Here is an 18659-nt window from a genome sequence, read left to right as displayed (position 1 = left end):
AAGGAACAGAAGCTAAAAGAGACATGGACTTTTTCCCCAGAGCCAACAGGGATAGAAAGCCTTCCCTTATAACTAGGACCCTGATTGCAAACTTGTAGCTTCCTAAACTGTGAGAAAGTAAATTTTGATCGCTTATGTCACTCCCACCAAAAAAAGGTTCAGGATTAACAGTACGAAAACAAGTAACTATGAAGAAGCATATGCTAGGTCGGGATTCTTTCAGTTATGCATAAAATTATTACAAAGCACAATCAGTAACTTAAGAGAAACAGAATACCCTCAATGACTTTTCTCAATTATGATTTAATTTTATAAATGAGTAACAAACTTCCAGAGAACATTTTATAGGGTTAACAGTGTATTTTATTATACATCTTAGATTTATACATTTCATATATGCTTTTAAAGCTTCAATTAACAATTGAATACAAAATAAAATATATATATACGCAGCAGTGATTCTTAGGCATAGAATTTAGGAGTAAACTGGATTAAGTTTTCACCCAGCATTTATTAGACATCATGAACCATGATAGTGGAATGTCTTTTGACCTAGCTGCCTTCCTGATTACATTTTACTACAGAGAACAGCTTCTTTATGTGCCGTAAAGCAGGTGCTGACTCACAGCAGCCCCATGTGATGGAGTGGAACTGCCCTGTAGAGTTTCCTAAGCTGTAATCTTTTTGGTAGTTGTTGGGGATTTGATCCACTGATCTTTCAGTTAGCAGTCAGTGCTTAACCATCATACTACCAGGATACCTTTTAACAGCTTTAGTAATAAGAATGATATTGCTAAATGAAAACAATGAGGTTTAGAATAAGTTTATAACCTGAATTTTCTTGATGTCTGTAACAGCTAAATGATTCTTTTTCTCCTAATGCAGTTCCAAGATCATCTAATGAAAATAATATTGTCCATAAACTGTCTGGAGCATCTGCCTAAGAACCACTGCCCATGGTTATTCAATGTCTTCAGGCCTTACAGGATGAGGTAATGGTATGATGGATTTCTTCTCTGTGTCTCTGGAAAGTGCTTTCCTCATATCTATAATGAAGCAAAAGTTAATGTAGATAATCAAATATAACAACATTTATGTAAAATTTAAAGTGTATAAATAAAGTGACTGTAAGAAATCTCACCCACTGCCCCTAATATGCAGTTGCTCTTAGAACAACCTGAGTTTTAGGGGTGTCATTCTCCAATCAAAAATCCGTGGTCACAGTTGCCCCTTGAACAATGCAAATACAATGGGGCTTCAAACCCTTAAGGAAAAATTCTATTACCTTTTCATCCTATTTTTGCATGATTTTTTTGAAGCCCATTTGTGCACTAGATGTTAGCCAGTCCCCACCTAGAATTCAGCTCAAAACACAAATGTTCTTTTGCCTGAATCGTAGTAAAGTAACATGCCTAGACATCATAAAACATTTACAGGATTTAACCATTTGTTGGTTAATCTAAGTAAACTGGTAGGTTTTCTTTTACATTTTTTTAAATACTTGGATATTTATCTGTAGAATAATTCTAAATGTTTCGGCTTCTTTTTGAGGGAACTGTCCCAAGAGCTTACCATAAGCATCTTCATCAGGCTCCCCGTTGCTGGCCGAGTAGTACTCTATGACCGTCCTATAAACGCTGTAGCCCAACTGCTTGTACATGTTGACTGCAACTTGGTTAGATACTCTTACAAAGAGATCAACAAAAAAGCCACCCTTTCTTTAAAAACAAACAAAAAGGGAAATGTTAGGCTGTGAGACACCTAGAACACAGATGCATACATATTTTAGAAGATGGTTGTTCTCTTTACTTTGTTTTCACTGTTAACTCATAAAATGGTAGCAGCAGGATCTTATATTGGATTATCTCATAGTATCAATTTTTATTACCTAGATTTATAACTATTTTGTAGTATAAAAAGATGACTTTCTGTGTTCTTATGTGCGTGCTTAGGAAAGTTCATGGAAAATTCATTCCATTATCTTCAAACTCTATCTTTCCAGGAGCTTTCTGAAGCCTCCTTGTACTAGTATTTCACAATCTGTAGGTCTTCTCAGACGATAAATGCCCAAACAGCACTTTTTTTTAGTCACAGTTCTACATTCTAGCTTATAAAAGTTACGTGTATTTTGTTATAGTAACTCAAGTGCTCATTTTACAAATTAGTCGTAGCATACAATGTTTTCACTCATTAGACTGTGAAACATGACCCATGTGGCCGTGACCCACATACAGCTATAGGACAATGGTCCAAGCTCTGAGGTCCCTCCCATCAGTAAGATCCCTCCTTGTTCATCCAGGTCTCTACATCCTATTCTCAGTGATAATCATCTTGCTTTTTACTGCAGATTTATCACCTACTATAATTTAGTTTCTCCTAAGTAAATTCTTGGAGTCCTGGTGTGGCGCTGTGGGTTAATGCACCAGACTGCAAAGCCGTTTGAACTGCAAGGTCAGCGATTCAAGCTCACCAGTCACTCCTCGGAAACCCTATACAGAGTAGCTATGGGTTGGAACCAACTCGACGGCCCTTAACAAAAAGTGAATTCTTACTTTGTTAAAATCTTTAGTGATTTGCCTGTTAGTCAATGTTGTTGAGATTCAGCCTCCTGTGTAGCTGCAGCTTGTTCATCTTCGCTTCTGCTTTATCATTCTGCCACAACTATGATCCTACTGATAAACATTTCCACTTTTTATTATTACACACTACAAGCTGCTGTGAGTATTCTTATTGTGCGTCTCATGGTACAATATTTAAGGTCTACATCTAGGAATGTCAATATTGCTCATTGGAGTATGTATACCTTCAGCTTTTATTAGATGATGCCAAACTGTTTCCAGCCGGGTTGTACCAATTTACACTCCCACATTAAGTGGGTAAAGTTCTAGTCCCACAGTACCAAGGCTTGTTCTATCAGACATTTTTATTTTTGCCAAACTTACAGTATAATGGTATCTCAGTGTGACTTCAATTCACATTTCTGAACACTAACAAGGCTTAGATCATTTTTATGTTTACCAGCCATTTGGAGCCACACATTTTTCTTTTTTCACAGTTATAGTTCTGTATGTATTCTGGATAGTCAATCCTGTAATGTTCTGCCAATAGATTCTAACTTACAGTATGTCTTGTCATTATCCTTATGGTATCTTTTCATGATACCATGTAACATCATTGAAGTTGAATATATAAACCTTTCCTTCATAGTTAGTGCTTTGTATTCCTTAAGAAATTCTTCTCTACCGTACACTCATGTTGTTAAGTGCTATCAAGTCAGTTACAACTCATAGTCACCCTGTATACAGTTTTGTTGTTATGTGCTGTGGAGTCTGTTCCAACTCATAGCGACCCTGTATAGGGTTTCCAAGGCTGTAAATCTTTATGGGGGCAGAAAGCCTCATCTTTCTCCCACAGAACAGCTGGTAGTTTCGAACTGCTGACCTTGAGGTTAGCAGCCCGATTCATAACCACTACCCTATCAGAGCTCCTTGTATAGAGTTTCAGGAGGCTGTAAATCTATGCAGGAGCAAAAACCCTCATCTTTCTTCCACAAAGTGGCTGGTGGGCTCAAAATGCTGACCTTGTAGTTAGCCATCCAGTGCTTATCCTACAGAGCCACTGTACTTCTTTTTATATTATCTACAGGGTCTTTTAGTTTTGTTTCTCATGTCTAGTTTTAAATAAATCAAGAACTGATATTTTATGTCTCGTAAGGTAGTAATCTGAGAAAGTTTTTTCTCATAATAGTCTTATCTTCTCACCATTGCTCTACTGTGTCTCCGCCTATCAGATATGTCAAGAATCCATGGATGCTTGGATCTGTTTCTCAAATTGTTCCACTGGCCTAGACACCTAGCCCAGCCCTAATACACATTCTTAGTAGTTTTCTAATCTGAAAGGGAAAATCCACCCATTTTGTTTCTTTTCTTGACTCTTTTTATTCCCCCAAATTAGAGTCACCTTATCAAGTCATACAAAAATACTTGAGATTTTGACTTGAATACAATCGCGTATGTGGATCAATATGGAGAGAATTGTGCATTTTAAAATATCAAGTCCTATAATCCACGGATGTAGTTTTTCTCTCCACTTGTTGTTATTGTTAGATGCCATCGAGTCGGTACCGACCCAAAGCAACCTTATGCACAGCCAACCTCACTACTGTTGCCACACTTGAGTCCATCGATGCTGCCACTTGGCCAATCTGTCTTGTTTGGGATCTTCCTCTTTTCTGCTGACCCTCCACCTTACCAAACATGATATACTTCTCCAGTGACTGGTCCCTCCTGACAATATGTCCGAAGTATGAGAGACGAAGTTTGGCCATCTTGGCCTCCAAGGAGCACTCTGGCTGCACTTCTTCCAAAGCGGATCTATTGGTTCTTTTGGCAGCCCATGGCACTTTCATTATTTTCCTCCAACACCATAACTCAAAAGCATCAATTCTTCAACGGTCTTTCTTATTCACTGTCCAGCTTTCACATGCATATGAGGTTATTGAAAATACCATGTCTTGGGTCAAACGCACCTTAGTCCTCAAGCTGACATCTTTGCTCTTGAACACTTTAAACAGGTCTTGTGCAGATTTACCTAATGCAATATGTCGTTTGATTTCTTGACTGCTGCTTCCTTGAGTGTTGATAGTTGATCCAAGAAGAATGAAGTCTTTAACAACTTCAATCTTTTCTCCGTTGATAAGAAAGTTGTTTATTGGTCCAGTGGTGAGGATTTTTGTTTTCTTTACATTAAGATGTAATCCCTACAGAAGGCTGTGCTCTTTGATCTTCATCAGTTAATGTTTTAAATCCTCTTTACTTTCAGCAAGCAAGGTTGTATCATCTGCATATCGCAGGTTGTTAATGAGTCTTCCTCCAATCCTGATGTTACATTTTTCTTCATATAAGCCAGCTTCTCAGATTATTTGCTCAGCATACAGGCTGAATAAGTATGGTGAAAGAATACAACCTTGTTGCACACCTTTTTAATTTTAAACAGTTCAGTGTTCCCATGTTCTGTTCAGACAACTGCTTCTTTGGTCCAGGTGACACACTTAACCATAAGAGTTGACTTCATTTCCTCTCTTGTCTGAATGAGTTCAAGTTCCTCTTGCCCCCAACTTGGCTCAGTGTTTGCCAAAACACGATTACTTTTTAAAATTTACCTTTATTAAATATATTCAGTGGAAATGAAACCTCAAAGCCCTTCTCAGCAACTACTGTCTCTTTTCTAAGCCTCTAGGCATTTGTAGATGAAAAAGAAACGGAAGCTTGACAAATGGTTAAACTTACATATACAAGGGGGCTTCAAAAAGTTTGTAGAAAAATTCCATTATCTTTTCATTCCATTTTTCCACAAACTTTCTAAAGCCATCCATATGTCTCTTATCTCTTTTAAAACAGAACTAGGAAACGAGTTTTTTGCTTTTAATTACTGTACTGCTTTTTAACTCACATGACGGTACCTACCACTTGGTGTGGAATCAATTCTAAGTTATGGTGTCCCCATGTATGTCAAGTAGAACTGTCCACAAGATTTTCAACAGTTGATTTTTGGGGGAAGTAGATTAGCAGGCTTTTCTTTCAAGGCACCTCTGGATGGACTTGAACTTTCAACCTTTTGGTTAGTAGCCGAGCACAGTAACCATTTGCATCCCTATATAGCTATGCCATAATCTTGGCAGTTTTTAACTGTGCATCAAAGGCACCCCAGCAAACTCAGGCACCACAGGATATTTTAAATGTTCAGGGAAAACTTGGTGAAACCAGAATGACAAATTATTAGTTTGAGGTAGTTCACAAATTAAAGCGCAAGATCATGCTACATTCCTTTTGATGAAATATCTTTATGAAGCTGGGTTTTCGCGATTTGTTTTTTTAAGTATCAAATAAGAACAGGAAATGGAATGCAGGTGGCTAGTGTTAATTGCTGTCAAGTCAGTTCTGACTCACAGTAACCCATATAACGTTTCCAAGAGTTGGCTGGTGGGTTTGAACTGCCAGTCTTGTAGTTAGTGGTCTAGTGCTTATCCTACAGTGCCATAGCAGGAGTCTGGGAATGTAGATACCAGTGCAAAAATGGTTTGAGACATCAATGCAACCATAGTTATTCATGAATGAAATAAAAATATTTTTTCTTTCAATGTTATTTTTTTCCAGTTATTAGGTTAAGCCATATGTGATGCTTATTAAGCAATTTGAACATAACTGTTTTCAGATTGAAGTAATAGGTATTTCTTTTGGCCTATAGCACTCTGGCAAAATGGGGACAATTTCTAAATGCTGTTAAGTCAGTTCCAATTCATAGCGATCTTGTATAGGGTTTCCGAAGAGCAGCTAGTGAGTTTGAACCACCAACCTTATAATTGAAACCAACCTTGCAGTCCAGTGCTCATCCTACAGTGCCATACTAGGACTGCTCTGAATATTAGAATTGTTATGAGGAAGCTTAAAATGAAATTCCTGAAACTTTAAAGCACAACAGAAATTCAGCGTGAAGGAAAAAAACAACTTAGAAACGGTCACCAAGATAAAAATGAAATGGTTAGGATCTAACAAATCATTAAATATATCTTACCTTTCTGAAATCTCTTCTAACAACTCCATAAGTTTAGCAGCCAAACCGAGGCGTCGAAATTCTGGGGCAACAGACAGAGCTGTGACGTGTCCGTGCCATTCTTCCCTTGCCACTGAGCCTTCTGCTTTCCCCATGACTGCCAACAAAAATTTACATTCAGTAGTTAAACACACAGTTAGGTATACATATGTAGTTACTGCTGGTATGTTTTTATTACAAAGGAAACAGCAGTTTTCATTTTTAAGTATGATTTAAGGTCAAGTAGATGCTCGGAAACCCTACACAAGTTGGTATGAATCGGAACCAATGCAACTGCACTTAACAACAACAAAACTAACTATGAGATGGAACCAACTCAATGGCACTTAACAACAAAACTAACAGTTAGTGCTTGTATTTTAATTTCACGTACAATGAAATATTAAATCTAGTTCTAGGACCAGTATTAGAGGGTTTTTTTTTTTGTTGTTTTTTTTTTTAAGAAAAGGGAATGATATACTCAAAACCTGACTTTGTAAAAAGTCAGAGTACTGGTGTGGCATTGTAGGGCAAGCTAACCACAAGACTGGCAGTTGAAACCCACCAGCCACTCTTCAGAATCCTGTACAGGAACACTGAATCGAAACTGACTCAACAGGACTTAAAAACAAAAACACTACTAATACACCTCTACCAAAAACATGTGTTTAGCATATTATGTGCCAACTAAATCATACAGAAACTTAATACAAGGATAAGTCAAAAAGTGTGCTAGTAGAAATCCAGTTATATATGCACAGGTTTATTCCAACAAATCATGTTTAAATGTCTGTTTAAACATCAATGAATGGCTGCAGACAAGTTCTCTCAGTGGTACATTTGTCTTAGTCTCATTAGGGTGCCTTCAAAAAAAGGTCCAATCAAAATTGTGACTTCCAAAGGGATTGGCTGCTGCTGCTGCTGCTAAGGGCCATTAAGTCAGTTCTAACCCAGAGCGACTCAGATTAGGGTTTCCAGAGCTGTTATCTTTGTGGGAGAAGAAAGCCTCACTATTCTCCCCTGGAATAGCTGGTGGCTTGAACTACTACCACCTTATGGTTTGCAATCCAGTGAATATCCTACAGAGTCACCATACTCCAAAGGGATCTGCTAAGCCAGTTAAGTTCAAGTCAGGTCAGCAACTTAAATTCAACTCAGAAGATTACGGTAACTATGTTTAGGAATTCCAAAGGGGTAATCTTAATAGATTTTCTCAAAGGACACTGGACAATCACAAGGTCTTATGGGGAAGAAGTTTTAAGAAAAATGAAAGCTGCATTGGGGAGAAAAAAAAGTTAAAAAAGTTGTTCTGAAGAATTTTTTCTATCATGCCAATGGACTTGCTCATTGTTAAGGGTAGCAAGGGCTGTCCCATTTTGTTGGGGAGCCTTACTTACCCCATCCACCCTCCAGCCCTGATCTCGTCCCTTCAGACTTTTTTTTTTTTTTTTCTTCAGATTTCTTCTTCTCAAAATTCCAAGTGCATTTACTAGGAACACAATTTGAGTCCCTCAAGGATACCAAGGAGTCCTGGTGTGGCGCTGTGGGTTAATGCACCAGACTGCAAAGCCGTTTGAACTGTAAGGTCGGCGGTTCAAGCTCACCAGCTGCTCCTTGGAAATCCTATACAGGGTCGCTATGGGTCAGAATCGACTTGATGACACTTAACAAGAAAGATACCAAAACTACCATTTTGACACAGTGTAAACCAAAGAGCACAGATTTCTTTGGGCAAGTGTATAAACCTAGATGGGGGATAGGTCAAGAAGCATTTTGTTTTAATAATAATTTCTATGATTTATGTAGCAATATATTTTGACTTATCCTCTCATAGAAGGAAAGATTCGTGAAGACTGCGACCATGGCTATCTGGTTCATTGCTTTACCCCTGGACCTAGCATAATGCCTAAAACCTGATGACATCAATAAATTGTTGAATGGTTGGAATGGAAATAATAATAAAGGCACCGGATTACACAGTAGTTCCAAATTTGCAAACAGGATAAAACCTATATATTAAAACCTTAACTTGTTAAGTGTCGTCGTTAAGTTCTGACCTACAGCAACCCTGTACAGGGTTTCCAAGGAGCGGCTGGTGAGCTTGAACTTCCGACCTTGCAGTTCAAAACAACTCTGCAGTCCAGAACATTAACCCATAGCTTAACTACCTACCCCCAAAAGTACTAGTGGTATTACTTACTGTAACCCATTAGTTCTCCACCAGGTGCTTCTGCAACGATGAAATACTCTGGCCAGTGGGCAAGGTACTGCAAGTAAAAAGGAATCCCATACTAGAGTCATGTTAAGGAGTGTGAATAACAGTAAAAAGTTTCCTTTAAAAAATTTATTTGTGACTTTATCTTTAGCTCTCTATATTTTTATAATCATAGTCATATGAGTACAGAGATAAACACTGACTTTTAAGAAATTCCTTGAACATATAACCTTAAATGTGGAATACAGATATCATCTAATAGAAAGCAGAAACTAGGGCTCCAAAGTTTTTTTAATTTGTTTCACTGATCACATTGTCTAAATCTCTACATAGCCCTTACCATCACCTGACATTTCTTCAGTCTGTTCACTGCCTACCTTCTCTCCATCAGAATGTGAGATCTTTGCCCTATTCTCTCTATCCATAGTGCCTAGTGCTTGACCCACAGGAGATGCCTAATACAGTTGTGTTTCCGTAATTCCAACTGAAAACTAATGGCTAGTTTCTACTTGGACTTCAGCTAAGAAAATAACTTTCTAAACTTAAATATTTTGAGATGCAACTTAACCAGTTTTCTCTCTCCAGTGATTCAATTTCTCCAAATATCTTTGAGCTGATTAAAGTAATCAAGTATGTTAAGAGGGAATGCCAGAATAATGTGTTAAATCTTCCATTTTGGGTATCTTTAATGACATGTTTCTTTTTAGTGTGTTTAGGGGCTACAATAGTGAGAAAACCATTAATCATACAGAAAACAAATTCCAGAAAAATCTATTCAGTGTTAAATTCTTCACACTCTCTTTGTAAGGACAGCTATTATTTTGAGTACTCCTCAAACACACATGGCAAGCCAACCTGACTTTCTGTAAACCCAGTTACTGACATACAACATAATGAGCACCCACCATACTCACCTTTCTTTCTCCTGAATACTAGGAACAAACAGGTTACTTTCAAATCTAGGTCTACCTGGACTACAATAAACCCAGTAACTGACACACAACATAATGAGCACCCACCATACTCACCTTTCTTTCTCCTGAACACTAGGAACAAACAGGTTACTTTCAAATCTAGGTCTACCTGGACTACAAGACTTCTAATGTAAAATTTACATGTAACTGGAAAAATAGTTGATTTGCATCCTGGTACTTTTTCTTTTCTGTCATTCAGAATTTTTCAACAGCCATTTTTTCCCTTGGAACTACTTCCCTTAGATAATGCTTAAATCATAAACCACAAAAATATCCTCTGAAGTCATCCTAAAGTAGTAGGTTACCATCATGCTCTTTTAAGAGCTGTTTAAGATCCTTGACAACAGAAATTCAAAGATGAGATACAAATCTTAAGGGGCAATGAGTTTGTTAATGAGGGAGGAAGAACTCAGAAAAGGGGGGCCAGAGTGGTTGTGCAAGAATGGCTTTGCACAACTCAAATAACAATTGTGTCATCAATATCACTAAACTGTATGTGTAGAAACGAATTAGTGTATGTTTTACTGTGTGTATTCTCACAAGGAGCCCTGGTGGCCCAGTGGGTTAAACATCAGGCAGCTAACTACAAAGCTACCGGTTCAAACCCATCAACTGCTCCACTGGAGAAGATGAGACTGCTCCCATAAAGAGTTAGTCTCGGGAAATCTTAAGCAGCAGTTCTACTCTATCCTATAGAGTTGCTATGAATCAAAATCAACTCAATGACAGTCAGTATTCTCAACAACAAAACAAAATTTAAAAACAAAACATACATACCTTTTAAAAAAGAGACAAGACTTTAATCATCAACAAAATTTAAAATATAAATGAAAATTATAGAAATGCTTTTGCTTTTCTCACTCAACTTTATTTCTAGTGTATAGCCATGTTATTGCTAAAACCTGTAAGTTAATTGGTATGTACTGCTGTACAGTATTCCACTGTGTGAATGAATGAATAGTTAAAATATCCTGTCTCCTGACAGCAGATGTCTGAGCCATTTCCAAGTTCTCAAAAAACTTTTTAAATCCTTCATGAATACAGTATAATTTGTTTGTGAACATTATTCCAAATTTTTAATATGATTCCCCTGTAATAAACACTTTTATAATGGTATTACTCAAGGCTCAGCAAACTGTTTCTGTAAAGGGCCAGATAGTAAATACTTAGCTTTTTGTACCATGGGATCTCTGTCAAATGATTCAATGTGCGAAAGTCACATACAATACATAAATTCATTGGCATGGCTATGTTCCAATAAAATGGTACAAAAGCAGGCCATAGTTTGCCAACTCCTGATATGAATGCCTCCATTTCTGAAAGGTTATAGGAATTCATACCCAAGCCACTCCACTGAGTCCATTCCAACCCTCTGGTGGTTTTCTGGGAGTCCTGGTGTGGCTTTATGGGATAAACCATTGGAATGCAAGGTTGGTTTGAACCACATGGTAGATGGTCAACCTTGGAAACACTTTACAAGGTCACTGTGAGTCAGAACCAACTCAATGGCGCTTAACAACAATCGGGTTTCTGAGGAAATAAAGCTCCATCATAGTTACCCACTACCAAGGCTCTCATTAGCATTTTATGAGCATGTTCTCACCCTCACCAGCTTTCAGTTGTCTCATTTTTATAAATACTTGATAATTTGATAGGTAAAATATGGCCATCTCATTTTTATTTTAAATCACATCTTTTGACTGTTGAGTATGAACTCTTATTAGTTTCGTATATACCCTATTGTTAAATTGTCATTTAATAGAACCTTCCTACCCAGCTGAATGGACAATGCACATAACCCCAAAATCCGATTTTGTGTTTTAAGCTGCAGAAATGTGGAGGCTATTTACATTTACACAACTTTGTTGTTGTTGTTATGTGCCGTCAAGTCGCTTCCGACCCATAGCGACCCTGTACAGGGTTTCCAAGGCCGTAATCTTTACGGGAGCAGAAAGCCTCATCTTTCTCCCGCAGAACAGCTTGGTAGTTTCGAACTGCTGACCTTGCAGTTTGCAGCCCAATTCATAATCACTATGCTACCAGAGCTCCTCTTTACTTTAGTAACAATTTATGCTGGGCACATTTCTGAGCAAGTGTAGGAGCACATATGGGAGAGGAGGACAAAGTGCCACCCTAGGAATGGTAGAATGGTTAATATGCCAGGAACTCAGTCAGCTGGTGACTACAAGAAGCCACTACCTGGCCTAGACAACTTATCTCCAAACAGGGTTTACAGCAAAGAGATGTAATCCAGCCCCAAGTCTCGGTGCTTCCTGTTGTAAACAGCCACAAGTCAATTTATATGAGGTCATCATTAGTAACAATTTGTCAAACACATTTAAAAAAAACTCTTGTTCCCAGTTTTCTTTTTTTAGTTTCTTTCATTACTGCTTATGAAGTTTCATGACCCGTAAGTTTTCCTTTTGTTTTCTCCATTTCCTTTCCTCTTAGAAAATCTTCACGTAATGTTTTAAAGAAAGGATACAGTTTCTGTAAGTGGATCCAAGTTACTGAAAGAAATAAGAAAAATGTCAATAGTAAGCACTGTTTACAAAAACAAGTTTAAACAGCCCAATGAAACATAAAGGAAAACAATACATGCTAAATCCACAACTTTTAAGATCAACTTTAGGGTCAAACAAGATAGCTTAATAATGGCCACGTAAGCCATTACAAGACTTTAAAGTCATCTATACATTTTCATTAAACATTTCCTTCTTTACAAATTACAGTTACTAAATCTGTATCAAGGAGTCCTGGTGTGGAGCTGTAGGATAAGCACTGGACCGCAAGGCCTGCAGTTCAAACTCACCAGCAGCTCCTCGGATACCCTGTACAGGGTCCCTATGAGTCAGAACTGACTTGACGACACTTTAACAACAAATCTTTCTAATTTCTAAAGGGCAGTAGATTATTAATGCAAAATGGGAAACAACTAGGAAATACTAGCATAAGTCAAAAAGTACTGCTACAAAATCATAGCAACCTTTTTGAAATAAAACTATCAAAACAAGAAGCTATTGTTTTTCAACATATTCTCTATCTAGGTCTATAAACTACTGAAAGAAAAGTTGCCATCTCGCTAACCCTTTTTAATTTTACACCACATCAAAATAACGGCAGTTTGGGCATCCTCATGGGATTCAAATCATGTTCCCTTATAAGTACTCTTTGAGTTCTAAGAACTAAAGTCTAAAGATGAACGACAGAGTCTGTAGGGTGGATGGAGTATAGCTTCTCAATGACACTCTCATAGGACAGTCCTTGCCACTGTGGAAGAATAAGCAGGTACATCATCATAACGGGAAAAATTCCTCTGTACAACTTAACCTGTTTCTCCCCAAAGCTGTTTAAACTTCGTATTTCCTCCATCAAGACAACCCCCTTGGGGTCCCCACAAAACAGCTGCCATAACCTTCTGAGCTGACCTCTCTGCCCTGAAATTAACAAACCTAGCAGATCCCCTCAGAAGCCAAGGTTTTGATTGGACCTTTGGACTTTCTCCCCATAAGCTCTGGTAGCGTAGTGGTTATGAATCGGGCTGTGAACCTTAAGGTTAGCAGTTCGAAACTACCAGCCGCTCCACGGGAGAAAGATGAGGCTTTCTGCTCCCATAAAGATTTACAGCCTCGGAAACCCTGTGCAGGGTCACTATGAGTCGGAACCGACTCCATGGTACTTAACATCAACAGCAACGTGACTAAGACTTGTGTACTACTGAGAGAACTTGTCTGCAGTATCTGGTGATTGCAGAGACATATTTAAACAGGTTTTCTTTGGAATAAACCCATGTATAGATGAACTGGTATGGCGCTGTGGGTTAGTGTGCGAGACTGCAAAGCCGTTTGAACTGCAAGGTCAGTGGTTCACTCACCAGCCGCTCCTTGGAAACCCCATGCAAGGTCACTATGGGTCAGAACCGACTAGATGGCACTTAGCAGCAACAACATAGATGAACTAGATCCTAGTGTTGTTATTGTTAAGTGCTGTCAAGTCGGTTCCGACTCATAGTGACCCTGTATAGGGTTTCCTAAGAGCAACTAATGGGCTTGAACTGCCGACCTTGTGGTTCGCAGTCCAGTGCTGATTCTACAGCGCCACACCAGGAGTCTAGATCCCTAGTAGCAATACTTTTTACTTACCCTAATATGTTACAAAAACAAGGTAAACCCAGCCTGTGCCAGCATGTGACTATGTGAACCCTCCCCATCTTGTCTCTGAGCCTTCCCTGACAAGTTTTTCTTCCTCTGTCCAGTCCTCTAAGGAGTCCTGACAGTGTTAGTGTAGAGGGTTACAAGTTGGGCTGTGAACCGCAAGGTCAGCAGTTCAAATCTACCAGTCACTCCACGGAAGAAAGATGAGGCTTTCTGCTCTCGTAAAGATTTACAACCTCGGAAACCCCATACAGAGTTGTGTGTGGGACACAACCACAACCACCATCCAGTCTTCTAAATGTGGGTACTCTGACCACTCAGCCTTTGCCCTCCCATTCTCACCTCCCCATCTCAGGTCCCGCATCCCTATCTTTCAATGGTATCTTTTCAGAGGAAGCCTCCCCAAATGGGCTCTGATGCCTCACCAGCATCCCCATCACTACCTCCCAAATCTTAACACTTAAGATTCTTAACACTGGCCACCTCTTCCATCCCCAATGAGCTCTGACCCCACAATCCTATTCGATTAATGGACCTATTACTTTGCCATTCTCAAAATCAGCTACCTTCACCTCTTCATGTGGATGGACCTTACTGCCTTTTTCCACACTCAAATTCTTCTTCAGAACCCTTAATGATGCTGACAGTCATTTCTTTAGTCCAGCAGTTTTCAAACTTGTTGGTTTTTGTACCCCTTTAATCTAAAACCATGAGGACCTCCAAAAGCTTTTATGTGAACTATAACTATTGGTATTTTCAAATTTTAAATATTTACTTATTGGTTTATAAGTAAATTTATATGTTAATGAGTCATTTTCACAAAAGTAAATACAGTTTCCAAAACAAAAACTTTAGTGGCAAAAGTAGCATTGCTTTATGAATCTCTTTAATGGCTGACTTAATAGAAGGCTGCTGGATTCTCCTATCTGCTTCTACAGTTAATCTGTTATAAGACCACACATCTGGAAAACTTGTAAATATATATACTTGAAAGAAAATGAATGTCTGTAAAAGGGGAAAAAAAAATCCTAGGATTATCATGACAATAGCTTTGACCTCACAAATTCATAAAACAACTATGTGGAGACCCCATACCCACAGGCTATATACTTGGAAAAGTGTGCTTTAGTCCAGAGTTGAGATTCACTCTCCCACACTTCCTGATGACTATCTTATATACCCTCTCATCTATCAACTCTCCAAGAGGCCTCCACCCTCCCTCTTCAAGATCTCAGCTGCTCCTTATTTCACAAAGAAAACACAGTAAAAAGAAAGCTTCACCCAAGTCCCACCACCAAACTCACTAACCTATATTCTCCAACTTGCTTTTCTGAAGCCACAAAAAGAATGCTGGGGAGTAGATCCTACCCCTCACTAACTAGCATCCTGCTCCTGCAGTTCTCTCCCCCAGAAGAAATGTACAAATACGCTATACACTTAGCACCAGTTCTTGACATAGTTTCCCTACTCCCTCCACTGAATATGCTCTCTTCATGTGGTTTCTAAGCCCCCAACATCTTGGTTTCTCTGCCACTTCACTAGGCCATTTAGTTTCCTCTACTGGCTATTCTTCCTGTCTCTGAGCTCTAACACCTGAGTGTCCTGGGGCACTCTCCTTGAACTTGTTTTCTACTTACATTCATTCACTCCATCAATGATGTCCCCTAGCCTTGTGGTTTTACATCATGCTCACCAGCTGCTCCTCAGAAACCCTATACAGGGTCGCTCTGGGTCAGAATTGACTCGCTGGCACGTAACAACATATAAAGTAAAGCTCTGGTAGCATAGCGTAGTGGTTATGAATCCGGCTGCTAACCTCAGGGTCGGCAGTTCGAAACTACCAGCGGTTCCGAGGGAGAAAGATGAGGCGGTCTGCTCCCTTAAAGATTTACAGCCTTGGAAACCCTGTGTAGGGTCACTATGAGTCTGAACCAACTCCACGGGACTTAACAACAACAACATATAAAGTAAGGTACTCTGGTAACGTAGTGGTTATGAGTCGGGCTGCTAACCTCAAGATCAGCACTTCGAAAATACCAGCCGTTCCATGGGAAAAAGATAAGGCTTTCTGCTCCCGTAAAGATTTACAGCCTCAGAAACCCTATACAAGGTTGCTATGAGTCGGAACTGATTCAATGGCACACCACCACCGCCACCATATAAAATTAATCCTCAAATGTCTACCTTCAGCCCAGAACTGAACTTGAAAATCCTATGTCTTAACAACAGTAAAACCTAAAAGTGGGTCCAGGACTGATCGCTTAAGGGACAGGTAATGAAGCCAATGTAACAAAATGTTAACTGTAATCCAAGGGATGTGTTTACTGGCGCTCACAGTCCAATTCTTTCAACTTGTCTAAATGCTAAGAAATGTTCATATTTTCATCAGGACAAAGTATTTGAAACTTACAAGGCCTGCCGGGCTGGCTCAAGTCTTACACTGGGCTGCCCAGGCATCTGCCCACCGCTCACCGGAGACAAAAAGGTGTTGACGACGTGGTGCGAAGCCAAAAAACAAAATTTATTTATACCAGCAGCCACTGAGTTGGGGTGCAAGGTCTACAATGTTCCCTCTTTTAGAGACAAGCGAACCGTGCCGGGCTATTTACCGCCGACCTCCACGCAGGGCACACTAGCGACTGTCCCCGCACTCTGCGCCCTTCCACGTCCTTTCGACTCCCCCAGCGGCTCTCTGCGACCGGGACTTCCGGCCTGGCCACCTGACCGTGATCAACATCAAGAAGCAGCAAGACGTCCCAGAGCCCGTCCGGAGCCACACGTCCGCGCGCTGGACCTGGCCTCGAGCCGTCCGCCCTCCCGCCCGCCTGGTCCTCGAGCCTGGAGGCGCGTGTAGCCTCCGCTAACCCGAGGCGGGGCCAACGCACAATCGCCGTTCCCGGGCGACTCACTCACATATTGTTGAAGCGGAACAGGTCATCACAGGTGAAGGCCCTGAGCGTGGTCATCGTGCGGCTACTGCGGAAATCGGCTCGCTACGCCTCCGCCCCACCGGAAGTCTCCCCGCGGGCGGCCACCTCCAGGCGGGCAGGAAAACTATTTCCGGGCTACAGGATGTTCAGCAACGACGGGCGGCAACGCAGCTCCCCCTGGTGGCCAGAAGCCCATCTGCTCCACTGTCATTCTATTCAGACTCACTCAGTAAAACTTTTCCATAGGATTTCTGAGGTTACAAATTTTAAGGAAGCCTACTGCCACATCTGTTTTCCTTGTTGTTTTGTTTGAGTGCCATCGAGTCGATTCTGACCCATAGCGACCCTGTATTGTGTTTCCAAGGAGCAGCAGGTGAGCTTGAACAGCCAACCTTGCAATTCAGCGCATTAACCCACAGCGCCACAGTAGGACTCTGTTTCCCTTGTTATTGTTGTTATGTGCCGTAGAGTCGGTTCCGACTCATAGCGACCCTGTATACAGGGTTTCCGAGGCTGTAAATCTTTACGGGAGTAGAAAGCCTCATCTTTCTCCCATGGAACAGCTGGTAGTTTCGAACTGCTGTCCATGAGATTAGCAGCCCGATTTGCAGCCACTACGCTACCAGAGTTCCTTACACTGAATATAAATGTGAAGAGATACAAAGAGCAGAATGGATAAGAAAACAGGATTCTTCAACATGCTGCCTGCAAGAAACATATCAAAAAGATGGAGACAGGGTAAATGCCCATTAACAGAAGAATGTCTAAGCCAACTTTGATACATTCACACAACGGAACATTACAAAACATTGAAGAACAATGATGAATCTGTGAAACACCTCACAACATGGCTGAGCCTCCAGAACATTACGCTGAGTGAAATTAGTCCATCACAAAGGATAAACAGGGGATGAACTAACGTAAAGTTGTTCTGTTTAAAAAAAAAAAAAAGGCTTTCTTGATAAAAAATAATTTATAATAGTTATGAGGGGAACAGGGAAAGGGAAAATTATTCTTGGGCTAGAGGACAGACACATGTTAACATGAGTGACTAGTGATGATTTTTTTTTCTGAGTTTTCTTTCCTTATTTATGTTTGACACATGAATCACACTTGCTTCCTTCCCTCTTTAAACAAAACCAGAATTGGAAAGTCCTTAGATAGTTTTGTGAAAGCATATTATTGGGCCAACAAGCCTGTGTACTAGATTCTTGGCTTCAAGATTTTTTATTTTTTCATTTAAAATGTAAAGAATTTCTTCATTTAAAAAAAAAAAAAACAACTTTTTATTGTTAATTGAATGAAGGTTTAGAGAGAGAGCAGATCATCAGTTTTACATTCCAAAAACCATACACTTTGCTTCACTACATGGCTGTAATCCCTCCCATGCACCAACAGTTAACAGCATTTACCTTTACTCACTTTATTGCATTCTTCCCTATGGCTCCTGCTACCTTCATCTTTCCTCTGCTAACCTCCCTCTGTTTCCCTTAGTGGCTGGTTATATGAACACAACCTTCCTTAGGGTTAGCGATTAACCCCTATGCCTCCAGGTCAGATCCCAATACCAACAAACCGTTTCTGTTAAGTTGTGATGGTTTAAATTCTCTAAGAATCCCATAACCCTCATATTCATGACTGAATAAACTAGATGATGTGATCACTTGGGAAGGAAAGAAAAGCAGAAAAGAGGGTTCCGACTACTTGGAAGCCTCAGGGGGTTTGAAAAAAAAAAAAAAAAGGAAGCAATAAATAGGTGGAGCAGAACCCTGTCCCATAGAATTCCAAGGGGACT

General features: G+C 39.9%; 1 protein-coding gene across 1 annotated transcript; it reads right to left on the bottom strand.

The window, feature by feature from the left end:
- Positions 1-960: 960 nt before the first annotated feature.
- NAA20 (N(alpha)-acetyltransferase 20, NatB catalytic subunit) lies at positions 961-16900 on the bottom strand. The gene is made up of 6 exons (XM_006860646.1): positions 16848-16900; positions 12266-12290; positions 8792-8882; positions 6574-6709; positions 1573-1718; positions 961-1046 (listed from the first exon to the last, which is right to left on the bottom strand). The coding sequence occupies exons 1-6, from the start codon at positions 16898-16900 to the stop codon at positions 961-963; spliced, it is 537 nt and encodes a 178-aa protein (XP_006860708.1).
- Between the last annotated feature and the right edge of the window lie 1759 nt (positions 16901-18659).

The sequence above is a fragment of the Chrysochloris asiatica genome, unplaced genomic scaffold (assembly GCF_000296735.1).
Source record: "Chrysochloris asiatica unplaced genomic scaffold, ChrAsi1.0 scaffold00039, whole genome shotgun sequence".
NCBI lineage: Eukaryota > Metazoa > Chordata > Mammalia > Afrosoricida > Chrysochloridae > Chrysochloris > Chrysochloris asiatica.
This window is presented reverse-complemented; position numbering and strand designations above follow the sequence as displayed.